Source organism: Balaenoptera ricei, chromosome X, assembly GCF_028023285.1.
Source record: "Balaenoptera ricei isolate mBalRic1 chromosome X, mBalRic1.hap2, whole genome shotgun sequence".
In the NCBI taxonomy this organism is placed as follows: domain Eukaryota; kingdom Metazoa; phylum Chordata; class Mammalia; order Artiodactyla; family Balaenopteridae; genus Balaenoptera; species Balaenoptera ricei.
The window spans coordinates 40,901,645-40,917,885 of record NC_082660.1 but is presented as its reverse complement, the minus strand read 5'-3'; the positions used below and the strand labels follow the sequence as shown (position 1 = coordinate 40,917,885).

Sequence of the window (16,241 nt, the reverse complement as noted above, 5' to 3'; positions counted from 1 at the left end):
TCAATTTCATTGATTTCTGCTCTAATTTTTGTTGTTTCCTTATTTATGCTTGCTTTTATGGTATTTTACTCATCTTTTTCTAATTTCTTGAAGTAGAAACTGAGGCTGTTGATTTGAGATCTTTCCTCATTTCTAATATAATTATTTAGTGTTATAAATTTCCCTCTCAACACTGCCTTAGCTGCACTCCACATATTTTGGTATGTTGTATTTTCATTTCTTTCAGTTATATCTATTTTTAAAAGTTCCTTTTGCAATTTCCTCTTTGACCCATAGACTATTTAGAAGTGTGTTGTTTAATTTCCAAGCATTTGGAGATTTTCCTGCTATCTTTCTGTTATTGATTTCTAGTTTGATTCCATTATCAAAAGAATATAATCTATATGATTTTCATTCTTTTAAATTTGTTGACATTTCTTTTATGGCCCTGAATATGGTCTGTCTTGGTGAATGTTTCATGCACAGTTGAAAAGAGTTTGTATTCTGCCGTTGTTGGGTGGAGTGTTCTGTATATATTAATTAGGTTCTGTTGGTTGCTGAGAGGATTGTAGAAGTCCCCAACTATAATTGTGGGTTTGTCTATTTCTCCTTTTAGCTCTGTTGGTTTTGCTTCATATATTTTGAGGTTCTGTTGTTTTGGTTTTGCTTCGTATATTTTGAGGTTCTGTTGTTTTGTGCATACACATTTTTAAAAAAATGAATTTAATTATTTATTTATTTTTGGCTGTGTTGGGTCTTCATTGCTGTGTGTGGGCTTTCTCTAGTTTCAGTGAGCGGGGGCTACTCTTCGTTGTGGTGCACAGGCTTCTTATTGCGGTGGCTTCTCTTGTTGCAGAGCACGGGCTCTAGGCACATGGGCTTCAGTAGTTGTGGCACGTGGGCTCAGTAGTTGTGGCGCATGGGCTTAGTTGCTCCACGGCATGTGGGATCTTCCCGGACCAGGGCTCGAACCCGTGTCTTCTGCATTGGCAGGTAGGTTCTTAACCAGTGGGCCACCAGGGAAGTCCTGTGCATACACATTTAAGTTTGTTGTGTCTTCCTGGTGGATTGATTCTTTTATCATTATGTAGTGTCCCTCTTTTCTCTAGTAATTTTCTTTGCTCTGAAGTCTAGGTTATCAGATACTAATATAGCCATTCTTGCTTTTTTAAAATTAGTGTTTCCCTGGTGTATTTTTTTCCATCCTTTTACTTCCAACTGACCTATATATTGAATTTGAAATGAGTTTCCTGTGTACAGCATGTAGGTTGTCATGCTTTTAAAATCTACTCTGCAAATCTCTATCTTTTGATTAATGTATTTAGATCATTTACATTTAAGGTGATTGATTTGTTAATGCTTATGTTGAATATATTATTATCTGTTTTCTGTTTCTTTGTTTCTCTTTTCTTACCTTCCTGTGGGTTACTGGGACTTCTTTTAGGATTCTATTTTGATTTATTTATAGTGTTTTTGAGTATATCTCTTAGTATAATTTTCATAGTGGTTGTTCTGGATATTGCAGTATATATATATATGCAACTTATGTAGACTTTGGTCTATTGCTATCAGCGTTTTACCACTTCAGATGAAGTATGGAAACCTCACTTTCATTTAGGTATCTTTAACGTTTCCCACTTTTAAATATCATTGTCATGAGTATCAGATTATGTTATAATTTTTGTTTTAATCCTTGATCTTGTGGCATCAGGGACTGTTGACGCAGATGTTCAGATTCCAGTCCTAAAACACACCCAGCACAATTACACAGTCACCGCCCCCTCCTACCATTGGGCTTCCATCATCCACTTACCTCACAGCTATGGGAAAAGGCTGCCTCTGTCCCTGAAAGTCTTTAGCAATTCATGAAGTATAGTTGGAAGCTGTGCTGCCCTTCTATCTCACCCCTCCACTCTGACCCAAGATTTTTTAATCCATAGGTCTTACCCTGAGTGGCCCATCATTCCTAAAGCCCACAGATTCTTTGCTGGGGGAGAGGGAGGTCAGGTGTGACTGTTGTACTGCGTTGCAGGTGCTTTGTTTCTTGGTGCCACTTCCTTTGACCATCAACTTGCATCAGATGCTAGTATAGCCAGTATGTTATTACAGGAGTGCTGAACTTGGATGTTACAAGGAGCTTACTTCAGCCTATATACTCCCAATGTGTGCGTGTGCGCGTGCACACACACACACACACACACACACACACACACACTCATGAACCTCCATCCCATGAACAACTCTCTGGTTTTACCTTGACGTAGACTTTCCTCCATAATATTCATAAGGCAGGTATTGGGACAGATCATGAACTTGTGGTTTCCATCTCCAGATGTACTGCTCATGTGTATACAACTCACAGCTGCCTTTATCTTTTCTATTCTTCTAGTCTTATCAGTAGAATCAGTTGTCCCTCTCCATAAATTCTAGAATTAATCTCAAACATATCCCTTAAGTCAGTGAAGGTAATAAACTTTACTAATATTTGTTGTGCTCAAAGTTTGAGAAGATATTTATTTTTCTCAATGTATAAAGAAAATTACACTTTAGATAGGTCACTTAATAATCTTATTTTGTTTTTTAAAAAAGGCATTAAAGCACAGCTTTTAAAGACTAAATGCATTAATTTGTAATGCTTTATACTGCAAGTAATGGAATACCTGACCAATAGAGGCTTAAACAAGCAGGGATTTATTTTTTTAACCAAGCAGGAAGTCTGGAGGTAGGTGGCTGGTGGCATACATTTAAAGGCTCAACTTTGAGCCAGCATCTCTGCAATCCTCCTCACCTTCCTGCCATGATCCCAAGGTGGCTGCTGCAGCTCCAGGCATTATGTATACATCTCAAGGCAAGAAAAGGTGAGCTAGGGGCAGCATCACCTGCATTTGTCCCTTGGCTCAGGAGGACAAAATCCTTTTCTAGAATCCCAGAACAGAATTCTGAAAAGGAGGCTGAGGAAACAAGTGGAGTATTTAGCCTTTTCTAGCTTCTAAATGGAGACCAGCAAGGGAGAAGGAATTTGGAAATGGATGTACTAATCAGCTACAATGAGCCAGTGATGTTAACTGACTTTGGGGGAAGTCTTTAGAATTCTTTTGATTGGTACTTTGAGTTGAATTATTTAGAGGAAAAAAACAGGACAATGTTTTCTGAGGAAGGGGCTGTACATCCTTCTAGATCTTATCGATTTAATTTTATTTTTTACTCTACTGATTTAAATACATTATTAAGTATATAAAACCAATCTTGTTATATTGACTTGAATGGCTAAGATTCATGAGCACAACATTTTTTCTAGTTAGGTTTGGAAAGAGAGGAAAATCAGCTTAAAAATGTTTGAAGTTTTCTTTGACATGACTTTTTATTTTTACATTTAGGGTTTCTTTTTGAGTGATTTAGCTTTATTAATCAGTAATGATAGCTTTCATGCTCTTATGGTCCTGAACTCTACCCAAGGCAATTTTGTTGTTATTTTCTCTGGGAGGTTCACGGTATTTGCTGAATGACTTCTCTTTCTCTATAAAAGTACAGAAAAGAAGAAAAGAGAAAATGAATTTCTGAAATAAATATGCTATGAAGGGAGAGAAAAACCTATTCATGGAGCAGAAGCAAACTAGTCTCAAACCTGATCAGGCAGGAATATCTAAGAGTGATAGTTTTAGGTAATTCATAATTTCCGTAAGCCTCAAAAAGTAGTTAGAAAAGTAAGTGTTGTTAATACATATTAAAATATTAAATATTAACTGGCTTTCTTCAGGCCCCAAATTTTTAGTGACTTCTGGTGACTGTAAAAGGGTATCTACAGTACTCTCTAATACCTGTTCTGCTTTTAAGGGATTGAGCCCAGGTCCAATGATCTGATCTATTTCCTCTCTTCCATGTCATGGTGGTCATTCTCATTATTATGTTTGTCAAAAGCAAAAGTAGTAATTCTGCCCTGATGACTTAAACAAGAGGAGATCTATTCCTTTTCTCTAAGGGAGCACAGACAATGCAAGACCTAATGCCTAAGGGCTCAGGCATGTGAGTTTTCATCCTGGATTCACTATACTAGTTGAATGACCTTGGACAAATTACTTAAACTCTGTTCCTGAGTATCCCCATCTATAAAATGGGGATAATGATAAAGCATACTCAGAGATTTGCTCTGAAAATTAAAAGAATTTAGTGCTTCTAAAGTACTTAGCGCACTGCTACACATGTCAGCTTTTATGGCTATGATAATGATATTCACATCTGCAAAGATAGGCTTCTAGCTAATGGTGGCCCTAATGAGCTGTCAGATTCTTACCAAGCACCTTATTCTTCTTGCCTTTGTCATGTGGTTGTCAAGCATCTGGGCTTTGGACGCAGTCTAGATAGAAACAGAGAGACTCTGATGTGCTGAAGCTCTAAAAGAGAGATTATAAATGGATAAACAACTCCTGATACTGATGACTATAACCTGCTTCTCAGTTTGGGTTAGCTTTACGGTTTCTGTAGTCGCCCTGGCAACTTACTGATTGTTTATTAATCAATCCAGTCATGTGATAAAAGTGCTCTTCCAATCTTTAGCAACAAGGAAGGGATGGTGGTACCAGCTATTAATTTGATGTGAAACATCAAGGAGAGTCTGGGTTTGGCTGCTGCCTTTCCAGTAGTGGTGCCGTAAGTGGGATGGGACCCAAGGAGTTGAGATATCAAGGAACACTGGATCTGTGGATAGTATGTTCCTGATTTTATCATTTGCTAAGACATTTGCCTAATTTCTTTGGACTGAGACTGAGCACCATTTCACAGTTACTAGGGCAAAGGGCAGGTTGACATGTGATCCTATGAGATTATAATGGCAAATCTCAAGTTTGTGTGTGTGTGTGTGTGTGTGTGTGTGTGTATTGGGAGGGGCAAACATTTGAAACAGGTGCCCTGTGGGCTTTTACATCATACCAAACAAATCCTCAAGCAATTAGTTTCTGAGGTATAGAATTTTGAATTGAAATTTCAAGTTAGAAATGGAATTTTGCATGCTATGCTGGTGAGAATAACAATAGAAATTGACATTACTGAACTTTAAAGAAGCATATGTGTATTGTTGATTTTTGGGGTTTGAATGTGTTACACAAACCAAGAGTTTGGGGAAGGATTTAGTAATAGTTTCTTTCATGTTAAAAAATATTTAAGAATTTGGTCTGGCTGATTTGATTTTATTTAGCAAAAGAATTGGAAATATTTAACAAGTATCCAGCTAATACTCTGCATAGAGAAATTGCTCATCAATTTAGCAGGAACTTGATTGAACTACCTTCTGAATTTTACACATTGTGGTTTCTCTTCAATTTTCATAGCATTGATAGATCTTATGTTTAAAGAAAAAGGCCCCATTGTACGGTATACTTAGTCATTGTCACTAACTGGACAAAAATGTACTGACAAGAGTTCATAGCAGTTGTGTATGTGTATGGTTGGTGGGGGGGAACCCCTTTACTTCTTCCAGTCTCTTCTCTTTCCCTTGCTGCTGTGAGGGTGACCAGGAAAGGGAAGGCCAGCCTTGCTGAGGGCTCTTCAGGTTCAGTCCACTGCTTTAGTTTCTTTCAGAAATTTCAGAAGTGAGAAGCTCAGCCAGTGCTGTTATGGCCATGCTTGGGAGCTGTAGCAATATATCGGCTAAGGAGCCAGGTGATAGAAGTACTTCGTCCTCCTTATTGCTTTTTCTGCTCTCCCCACTACCCCTTCCAAAGTGGAAGTGAGGCTGGCATGAAACTTGCAAGTCACCTCCCATCATTCTTCCTTTCTTAACACATCCAATCACAGACGTTGGTTTCTTTCCCTGCTGTCTACTGTAGCAGTGCTACTCCAAGTGTGGTGTGTGTTTGTGACACTGGGAGTCTTTAGAAACTTATATAGCAATATGACCTTGCCATGATATCCAAGGGGGTGATTTAGTGGGCTTGTAAGTTTTTATGTCTTTGTTTTTGTTTCAGTTTTTTTTATAATTAATTTTATTGTATTTTATAAAAGTATGGGTCTGAAATGATTTGGGAAAAGAAACAACCAAACTTGCCCTTCCTCAATAATAGTTTGAATGTCCTTGTCCTATAGGATGTTCCTTTCTTCCCATTCCCATTGTCTTCACCCTCGTGCAGGCCTTTCTCACCTTGTGCACTAGCAGCTTGCCTCGTCTGCCTACTTCTCACCTCTCATTCCAATCCATCATTTTTTTAATGTGAGGTGCGAAGAGGTGAACTAATTATATTCCTCCATTTATGGCCCAGTATCATCATTGATCTGTGCAAGGTCTCTCTCTTGTTTTGCGTATTTTTGTTCCTCATCATTCCCAACCCCTAGTCTCATTCCCTTTCCACTTCATATAGGCTTCCATACAGATGTCTTTGATGCACATTCTTGAATCTGCATGTGTTCTTAAAAAATATGTAGCATTATTTTTTGTTTTTAAAAGATGTATAAATGATATTGTATGCTACAGATACCATTTTTCACCCAACGATATGTTTTAAGGATCTGTTTTGCTATATGTACATCCGGTGCTATATGTCCTCCCCAAATCCATATATAGAAGCCCTAACCCTGCAGCGTGATGGTATTTGGAGATGGGACCTTAGGAGGTCATTAGGTTTAGATGAGGTCATGAGGGTGGGGCTCCCATGATGAAATTCATGCCCTTATGAAAAAGACACCAGAGAGCTTGCTCTCTCTCTCACTGCCCTGTGAGGACACAGTGAGAAATTGGCAGTCTGCAAACCAAGAATAGAACCCTCACTGGGCAACTGAATTGGCCTGGCCAGCACCTTTATCTTGAACTGTGAGAACTGTGAGAAATCAGTTTCTGTTGTTTCAGCCTCCTAGTCTATGATATTTTGTTACGGCAGCCTAAGCTAATACATCTGGTTTATTGCTTCAAAGCAGTGAAGTGAAGTGAAGTGAAAATCTACCATAGAGTACTTATCCATTAAACCATATTTTCTTATCCATTTCCTCAACATAAATATCTAGATTGCCTCCAACTTTCCCAAAATATTGGGTTGGCCAAAAAGTTCATTTGGGTTTTTCCACAATGTTACAGAAAAAACCTGAATGAACTTTTTGGCCAACCCAATACCATTACACATTCTCATATATGTCCCTTTATTGGCTACTGTGGGAATTTCTCTGAGATACACATCCAGGAGTGGGATTCTTGAATCATAGGGAATACACATCCTTAGTTTTGCCAAGTAGTACCACATTGCTTTCCAGAATGGCAGTTAACTCTCCCATCAGCAAAGCATTAGGGTTTCTATTTCCCTCCTCTCCTGTCTAATTCATCCCATTCCTCCAGGCCCAAGGCAGTATCCAACTACCTGCAGGACCTCAACACTACTACTTCAGCCCATCAGTTTATGGCTCTAGGTAGATAAACTTACCAGAGCTTAGGGTCAATGAGCTTAGATTCAGATGCAGGCTCCACTAGTTACCATATAACTGTGGGTGTGCTAGCCTGCTTGTCTCTGCCTTGGTTTCCTCATTGGTAAAATGGCAGTGATAATGCATATCAAATAGTTTTGTGATGGTAAAATTAGGTAATGTATATAAAGCCCTTAGTAAAGGGTCTAGGTCATAGTAAGTGGTCGAAAATGGTAGCTGTACTGCTTCCTAGTTGTTTTATATATATCTAAATCTTGGCTCATCAGCAAGAGAGTGGGTTTCCTCTTCAAGGCAGGGGTGGAGTTTTATGCTTGTTTTAAGTAGTGTATCTGGGGACTTCCCTGGTGGCTCAGTGGTTAAGAATCCGCCTGCCAATGCAGGGGACACGGGTTCGAGCCCTGGTCCGGGAAGATCCCACATGCCGCGGAGCAACTAAGCCCGTGCACCACAACTACTGAGCCTGCGCTCTAGAGCCCGCGAACCACAACTACTGAGCCCACGTGCCACAACTACTGAGCCTGCACTCTAGAGCCTGTGCTCCACAACAAGAGAAGCCACCGCCATGAGAAGCCCGTGCACCGCCCCGCACCGCAACGAAGAGTAGCCCCCGCTCGCCGCAACTAGAGAAAGCCCACATGCAGGAACGAAGACTCAACGCAGCCAAAAAAAAAAAAAAAAACTATATGGAGCTAAAACATAATTTTAAGTAGCATGACTGGCACAAAGCTAGGAATATAGTAAATGCTTAACAAACATTTGTTGGTTTGACCTGAGGTGAGTTTGTGATTACCTGAAATTACTTGCTTTAAAAGAGGGAACATTGTTGTAAAATTCTATGTTATTCCTCCATTCATTTTAACCAACCCAACTGTTGCTTTGCTGTGGTGATCTGGGACTGACTTGTGGTAAACTGAGTGTATGTGTGTGTGTGTGTGTGTGTGTGTGTGTGTGTGTGTGTGTCGGGGGGAGTGGGGTGGTGGTGGGGTTTGTGGCAATGGATTCTCTGTGGGACAGAGCCAGGCTGCAGGTCACCGTCCTAACTGCTGCCTCTAGCTTTCCTCCCACAGCCTTCGAGCTGGGCTGTTCCTCTGCCCAGGGCAGCTGTAGTGGCCCCCCGGCTCTCCTGGGCAAGGCTGCTCAGGCTCTTCCCCATTCTTCCAGGTTGTCTTCCCTACAAGGGGAAAGGAGGTCTTGTCTTTTCCTTTTAATATTGAGTATTTAATTTTTAGTTTTATTGAGGTGTAATTGACATATAACATTATATGAGTTGCAGGTGTGCAATGTAATGATTCGATAGTTGTATATATTGCAAAATGATCACAGTAAGTCTAGTTAGGTCCACCACCACACGTAGTTACAAGTTCTTTTTTTTCTGGTGATGAGAACTTTTCAGATTTACTCTGTTAGCCACTTTCAAATATACAGTAATTATTACCTATAGTCACCATGCTGTGCATTACATCCCGAGGACTTACTTATTTTATAACTGGAAGTTTGTACCTTTTGATCCCCTTCACCCATTTTGCCCACTCCCCACCCTCCACCTCTGGCAACCACCAATCTGTTCTCTGTATCTATGCGCTTGCTTTTTAGAATTTTTTAATTTTATTTTTTTTTAAGATTCTACATATAAGTGAGATCATATGATATTTGTCTTCTTCTGTCTGACTTATTTCACTTAGCGTAATGCCCTCAAGGTCCATCCATGTTGTGGCAGGATTTCATTTTTTTTTATGGCTGAATAATATCCATTGTATATACATATATACACCACATTTTCTTTATTCCTTCATCGTCAGTGGCCACTTAGGTTGTTTCTGTGTTTTGGCTATTGTAAATAATGCTGCAGATGGACATGCGGTACACATATCTTTTCAAATTAGTGTTTTCATTTTCTTTGGATAAATACCCAGAAGTGGAATTGCTGAGTCATATAGTAGTTCTATTTTTAATTTTTTAAAGAACTTCCATACACACCAATTTATATTCCCACCAACAGTGCACAAGGATTCCCTTTTCTCCACATCCTTGCCAACACTTGTTATTTCTTATCTTTTTGACAGTAGCCATCCTAACAGGTGTGGGGTGATATCTCATTGTGGGTTTGCTTTGCATTTCCCTGATGATTAGTGATGTTGAGCATCTTTTCATGTACCTGTTGGCCATTTGTATGTCTTCTTTGGAAAAATGTGTATTCAGATCCTCTGTCCATTTTTTAATCAGACTTTTTTTTGCCATTGAGTTGTATGAGTTCTTTATATATTTTGGATATTAACTCGTTATCATATATTATTTGCAAATATTTTACCTCATTTCATAGGTTGCCTTGAAACAAAGTATTTTCAAACGTCCTTTCAGAATTCCTGCCAATGCGTCATGCTTTGCAGGAGGCTATTGCTCTGGTGTATATAATCCTGGCAAAGTATAAAGTTCAAGCAGCAAATTCAGGATACTGGTTACCTCTGGAGAGGGAGGCAAGGGGCATGAACTCTGAGAGAGGGCTTTATTTGTTTATTTTATTTCTTTCTTTTTTTAATATTTTAATTTCATTGGAGTATAGTTGATTTACAATGTTGTGTTAGTTTCAGGTGTACAGCAAAGTGATTCAGAGTCTTTTCTCATATAGGTTATCACAGAATATTGAGTAGAGTTCCCTGTGCTATTTATACAGTAGGTCCTTGTTGGTTATCTATCTTATATACAGTAGTACTTGTATGTTCATCCACAAGTATCATATATCACTCATATGTGGAATCTAATTTTAAAAAGATACAAATGAACTTATTTACAAAACAGAAACAGACACAGATATCGAAATCAGAAGCTTGGGATAAGAGAGTGCTTTAATTGTATCTGAAATGTTTTATATTTTATACAGAGCTGTGGTGTACATGGATGTTCATGATATGATATGCATATGATACAACAAATATCATATATCATAATAAATATATACGGTATTTATTGTATCATATATTATCTTGGATATTATATTAACTTGAATTTGCTGCTTATTTCCATGCTTATATTATCCATAAATAATACTGTATTTTTGAATGTTTTCAGACTTTATATAAGTGAAATGATCAAATTTTGTGTGCCTTTCTACTACCTTTTTTTTGCTTGACATTTTTTTGAGATTTGTCCATATCGATGCATATAATTTTAGACCTCTGTATTAATATTAATATTAATTGAGGTATCTTTTTTGCTATTGATGGACATTTAGATTGTTTCCTATTTTTCACTCTTACCAACACTGCTGTAACAAATAATCTGATCTATAGCTCCCCATGCACGGCGCAAAAGATATTTAGGAGTGGACTTGCTAGGCCTCAGGGCATATATCTAGGCTTTGCCCTCTCTGCCTAGATCCTCAGAAAAGATGGGAGGGGAGTGGGGAAGAGGGAGGGCAAGGTTCTACAATTAGGAGGAGAATGTCAGCTCTGACGAATTTCCTGTGACATTTACTTTAATGAGGAAAAGATTTTATTCTCTGTTTTGATGAAAATAATATTTAGACTTCTGTGGGAAAACTGTTACATTTTTACTCTGAAGTAGAGGAGTTTTTTTTTTTTTCCTGTTTACATTCTTGGCAAATAAGTAGAATAGACCAATTAGCAAGCTAATGTCCTAAATGTTCACTTGCAGTAATAATTTTTAAATGTTTTAAAATAGCATGGAGCATTGGGTTTATTCTTATTGCTTTTCAAGGTTTTGAATTTGTTAAAATGAATTGAATTTAAAATGAGACACTATAATGAAGATTGATCATAATTATTTGCCACTCTAATTTGCATTTTGTAATGGGAAAATAAATGATGGGAAGTGTGTTTACCTTTTCAAACAAATAAGAAAAGTCACAAAGAGTAACTTTGGCCATTTTATGTTGTCTCTTGTGTTCACAGATGGGAAAAGAGAAATTCCACAAATCTCAACATTGGGGCTTTTGCAAAAATGTTAGGATGCTGGTGAGTGAAGATAAACCAGGAATAGGTGGAGAACTGCTTCTCGGACAAAAGATAAACCCAAAACATAGTGTATTTCCTAAAGGAATGGGAACTGATTCACCATCCTGGGTGGCTTTTGATAAACAGGTAAGTCACATGACATTGGGAGAAATACGGTCTTAAAATGTTACATGTACTAAATATTAAGTAGATGTGAGAAAATAAGAGTCCTCAATGTAGATGTAAATGTTCATCTGAAATGACACATTTTAGAACAAAAGTACCCTAAACAAAGAAGAGTTATCCCTGCTCCTGTTTCTGACTAGCTACATTGGCTGCAGGATGCTTAATGTTCATCACCTTTCTTGGCTAATGCTTATCAACCTTTCTCTCATCTCCTGCCCTGGACAGGATAATGTCCTTCTATAGACTATAAGAGTCTGGTCAGACTGCCACTTTTGCTTAGTGATTGCCATTAACTAAAGAATTTTGTTTGATTCTGAATGTGCCATTGAATACAACGGGAGAATGCCTTCTCTTCTTTTCTCCATACTAATTATGGTTCCTCATCCCTGAGGACCATAGGGTGACATGGCATGAATTGTAGAAGTGAAGGAAAGAGGTGCCATTATTAGACAAGAGTCTGAACTTTTTAGTGATATGTGTTTGTATACATAACGTATACTGGCATATTGACAGTTGTAGAAGGCGATCCTTTTGAGTATCTTAAAAAGAGACTAAGATCAAAGGGAAAAAACCCAAGGTGACCAGTTATTTCCCACAAGGCAGCTATATGGATATGCTCTGTTTATCACACAACCTTGTATCATGGCCCCATGGTCTGTTCTCCAAAAAAGAACTTGTTATTAGATTATTTAGGTCCTGTAATTAAAAAATAACTCAGGACTAAAGAATTCAAACCGTAGTATGCTAAGTATACCAGGAAGTTTTTAGCAGCCTTAGCATGGATTGGTTGGCAATACTTTGATTCCAATTAAAATGTCTTCAAATTTGGTAGAAGTGACATATCCCATGTCATCTGAGTTAGGGTCAATCAATTAGAGCACATATTTCTTTTGAAGCCCCATTCTGACACTTGTGGAGATCTAACAGACCACGGGAATGCTTCTTTCCTGGGAAACCATCTCTACTTTGAAAGTGGACCAATATTTCTTCTTGTTTTGATTATTTTCAGTACCTGGCTTAATGCTGGACCCAGAGTTCAGAAACAATTTCTGGGCTGACTTACTTGGGTAGATCATGCATGGCTTCCTGTTAATATCAATCTTATAGGTGTTTGCACATCATCATTCTAGAATATTTAATTTGCAAGGGTCAAAAAAAAGATTCTATTTTTACTTCTTGTGTCAAAAAGAGGGTATTGACAATAACGTAATCCACCACTGAATAAATAATGTAGGCCACCATATATTAAACTATTCTCTTGCATTTAAAGTTGAAAACTCATTTTTTTCATGTTTTTCTCGGTATTTAATATGTGCCTTTCGAGCCTATTTTATAGCCCTTTAATTACTTATAAAATTATGTAGAATATTTCATGAAGTTGGAATAATTTTAGCTTTAAACTACTTGAGAAAATGAAGAGCTTGCTCATTTCAGGCCTAACTAAATGCGACATAATTCTTTCAGTTATTTTGTTTGGTCAACTTCAATTAAATATTCATTGAGCTTTAAATGAGACACTAAGACTATGAAATATTTACGTGCTCTGATGAGACTGTGAACTGCAGATTGGATCCTGGTTATTACCCAGAGCAAATTATAAAGCACTTTCTGCATTTGTGGTTCAACAAAACAAGTCAACACCTGTTAATCATTTTTCTTGAAAATGAGACACTTTCAGCTCGTTGCCAGTTTTTCCAACAGCTTTTAATCATAGCAATATACCTAGGGTTCCATTCTCAAACAATACAAGGTAGAAATAAAGGCAGTTCTTTGGAAAGTGCATCAAAATTAATATTTGCAGTAGATGCTCTTGGTGCCCACCCAGACCCATGATAGGGTCCCCCGCAGCTGCAGCAAGTGCTTTGGCAAACAACTCACACCAGTAACCCTCCATGGATTGTTGCTCTTGGCCAGTGGGCATTGCATCACCCAGAGAGGTAACCTGGGAGGTTACACTGGCCCCTTCATCACAGGACCGGGTAGCAAATGGCTGACTGATTTCTCAAGGGTAAAAGGCTGAGCTTCTTTAAGGTGGGACAAGTCTGTGTTGTGATTTAGGCTCATAGCCCCTTGTGGCGTTAAGCCTCGGCAAAGCTTCATGTGAGAATGCATCCTCGCTTGGATCATTTCTCTTCCTTTGGCTGTTCCCCTCACTCCCTTACAGGTTTCTCCCAAGAGAAACGTTGGAGCCCAACGTAAGACAATGTTCCAGTTTCTATCCATAATTCTAAAAGTGACCATCAAAATGCTCTGCTCAGGCAGACCATCAAATTACAAGCAGAAAAGATGCTATTTGCAGTCACGCAAAAGAGCCAGCATTTATCTTCCTGCCTGGCCCTCATGGCAGACATTTCTAGCTATTTATCTTTTCTTCACTCTCCCCTTCATTCTTATGGAGAGAACACTAGTTTTATTCAGGCTGGAGACGTGCCCACGTACAGGTGTTCACCTCCCCCAGGCTCCGTGCAGCTAGGGCTGGCCACTTGGCTCACTTCTAGCCAATGATATGTGAGTTAAGGTTTATTGGGTGGGGCTCCTGGGAAAGGTATTTTTCTAATTAAAGGAGTCAGGCTCAGCTGGTATGTTTTTCCTGCCCTTCGCCCTGCCTTGTTTTCCTCTCTGGAACTAGGACATAATTCCTTGGGGGCACATCAGCTGTCTTGTGACTGCAGCAGAGATAAAGGGAATCTAGGGCCCGGATGGCATCATGCAGCCACTGTTTCAGGCCTGGGCTGTGTCTCTCCGGACTTCTTGTTAAATGAGAAAAATCAGCCCCTATTTCAGAGGTTCTCAACCCAGGGAGGCGTCTAGAAATGTGTGGAGGTGTTTTAAGTTGTCGCAATGACCGGCAGCAGCACCGGACTAGGATAAAGCAAGTGGGGCACTTGTCTTGGGTACAGAATTTAAGGGGCACCCCCAAAATTCAGTAATCCGCCAGATAATATTTTAATGAAATATCTTAAAAATTAATGCAAAAAAATTCAGGTTGAACAAAATGCCGGCATGTTATAATAAAGACAGGATCAGTAACCGCCATGCAGTAGCAATGATTCCATATTTGTTTAACATGGTGGTATTTTGTTCATCATGGATTTCTGGCATTAGTTTTGATGTTTTAAATTGCCTCGCCCTAGGGCCAGACGTGACCCAGAGGTGCTGCTGCTATTTGAGTAGCTGGGGGCCAGCCTTGTATTAATATTTGGGGCAACCCCCCACCGGGCAGAATATTCTGCCTAAAATGCCAGTACTGCTCCCATTGAGAAACACTTAAACACTAACTTGCTTAAAACCCTTGGCAGTGGGAGGATTTATGCAAATAGCCAAACATAATTTTGCCTGATACTGCACCTACTGCCCGAAGACTAGTCATTTCGTTGAATTCATTTAAATACAAGCAAGCACATATTCAACCAGTGAGTTCCAGTCGTCATCCCAGCACCTCTACCAGGAAGAAGCAAATGTGGATGATTGTTCTCATTTTATAAATGAGGAATCATTGGCAAGAAGTGGGGCAGGAGTCTTCTGATTGTGGCTTTTTCACCTCATGCGTCTTAGCCTGAGTTTCCTTGACCGTGATGTGGGGCTTGGCTAGCTGGTTGCTAATACCCCTTTACCTCTAGCAGTCTCTACCTAAGTCTTGAGTCTTAGTCTGTGGCGTGTAGTCTATGACTACGGGGAAATTCATCCTAGAACTGAGCCCAGACCCTGGATCTCCTGGCCTGGGGCTCTTTCTAATTACATCAGTCACCTACTGCTTCATTGTTGATTGAAGTTGGGCACTTAGTAGTTTATAATAGGCCGCCGTTGCTATCGTTACCTGCTTTTATAAAAAAGTCAGACTAGTTAGAAATACTCAAATGACTGAATGTTTTTTAATGACTTTTATCTGGATGTTAAGCATCATTTACATAGACTCTACAATTATACACTCATTTCTCTTCATTTGTCGATGGCTCCTAGTTAGCCTAATTTGTTGGCTGATTTGCAAATGACTCTATTATAGTAAGTGGCAGGATAAAGGTTGATCCTATGGGGTATGCATGCATTTAGAAATATTTCGTTTTTTCCATCTACTGTATACATAATAATTATAATCAAAACTACTGACCACAGAATTAGAATTTTAATAACTTTGCATTCATTGACATTGAGTTTATGGTGAGCTGATTATTTAGTACTGTGTGGATCTCTATGCTTTGAACAATATGGAAATAAAAATTTAAAGTATAATTTGATCTCTAGGGTCACCTTGATGTATTTTTTTAATTGAACAAGTTGGTTTATTATTCCTTGCAGTGAGGGAAAACATATACCCTGAGTAACTGTGGGATGTCTAAGTAAGCAGGTGTTAGAAAAGACTTACTATAAGATTTGGGCTTGTGTTAGGTAATTTTGGAGAGGATCGAAGGAGGTGAGGCCTTGCTCTGGATTGGGTGCTCTCAGGAAGCGGGGGTACTTCTATGATTGTGTATCTTTTTTTTAAAATTGAAGTATAGTTGCTGTACAATATTATGTAAGTTATAGGTGTACAATATAGTGAGTCACAATTTTTAAATGTTATATTCCATCCATTTACAGTTATTATAAAATATTGGCTATATTCCCCATGTTGTACAATATATTCTGGCAGCTTATTTTATACCTAAGAGTTTGTTCCTCTTAATCCCCTACCCCTGTATTGCCCCTACCCGCTTCCCTCTCCCCACTGGTAACCACTAGTTTGTT

At 38.8% G+C, this 16,241-nt stretch overlaps 1 protein-coding gene across 1 annotated transcript in view; it reads left to right on the top strand.

The window, feature by feature from the left end:
* The window catches only part of EFHC2 (EF-hand domain containing 2), a 204,387-nt gene that overhangs the window by 38,970 nt on the left and 149,176 nt on the right, over positions 1-16,241 (top strand). Inside the window, 1 exon segment of the mRNA XM_059910794.1 lies at positions 11,289-11,477. Within this exon segment, the coding sequence (XP_059766777.1) occupies positions 11,289-11,477 (189 nt within the window).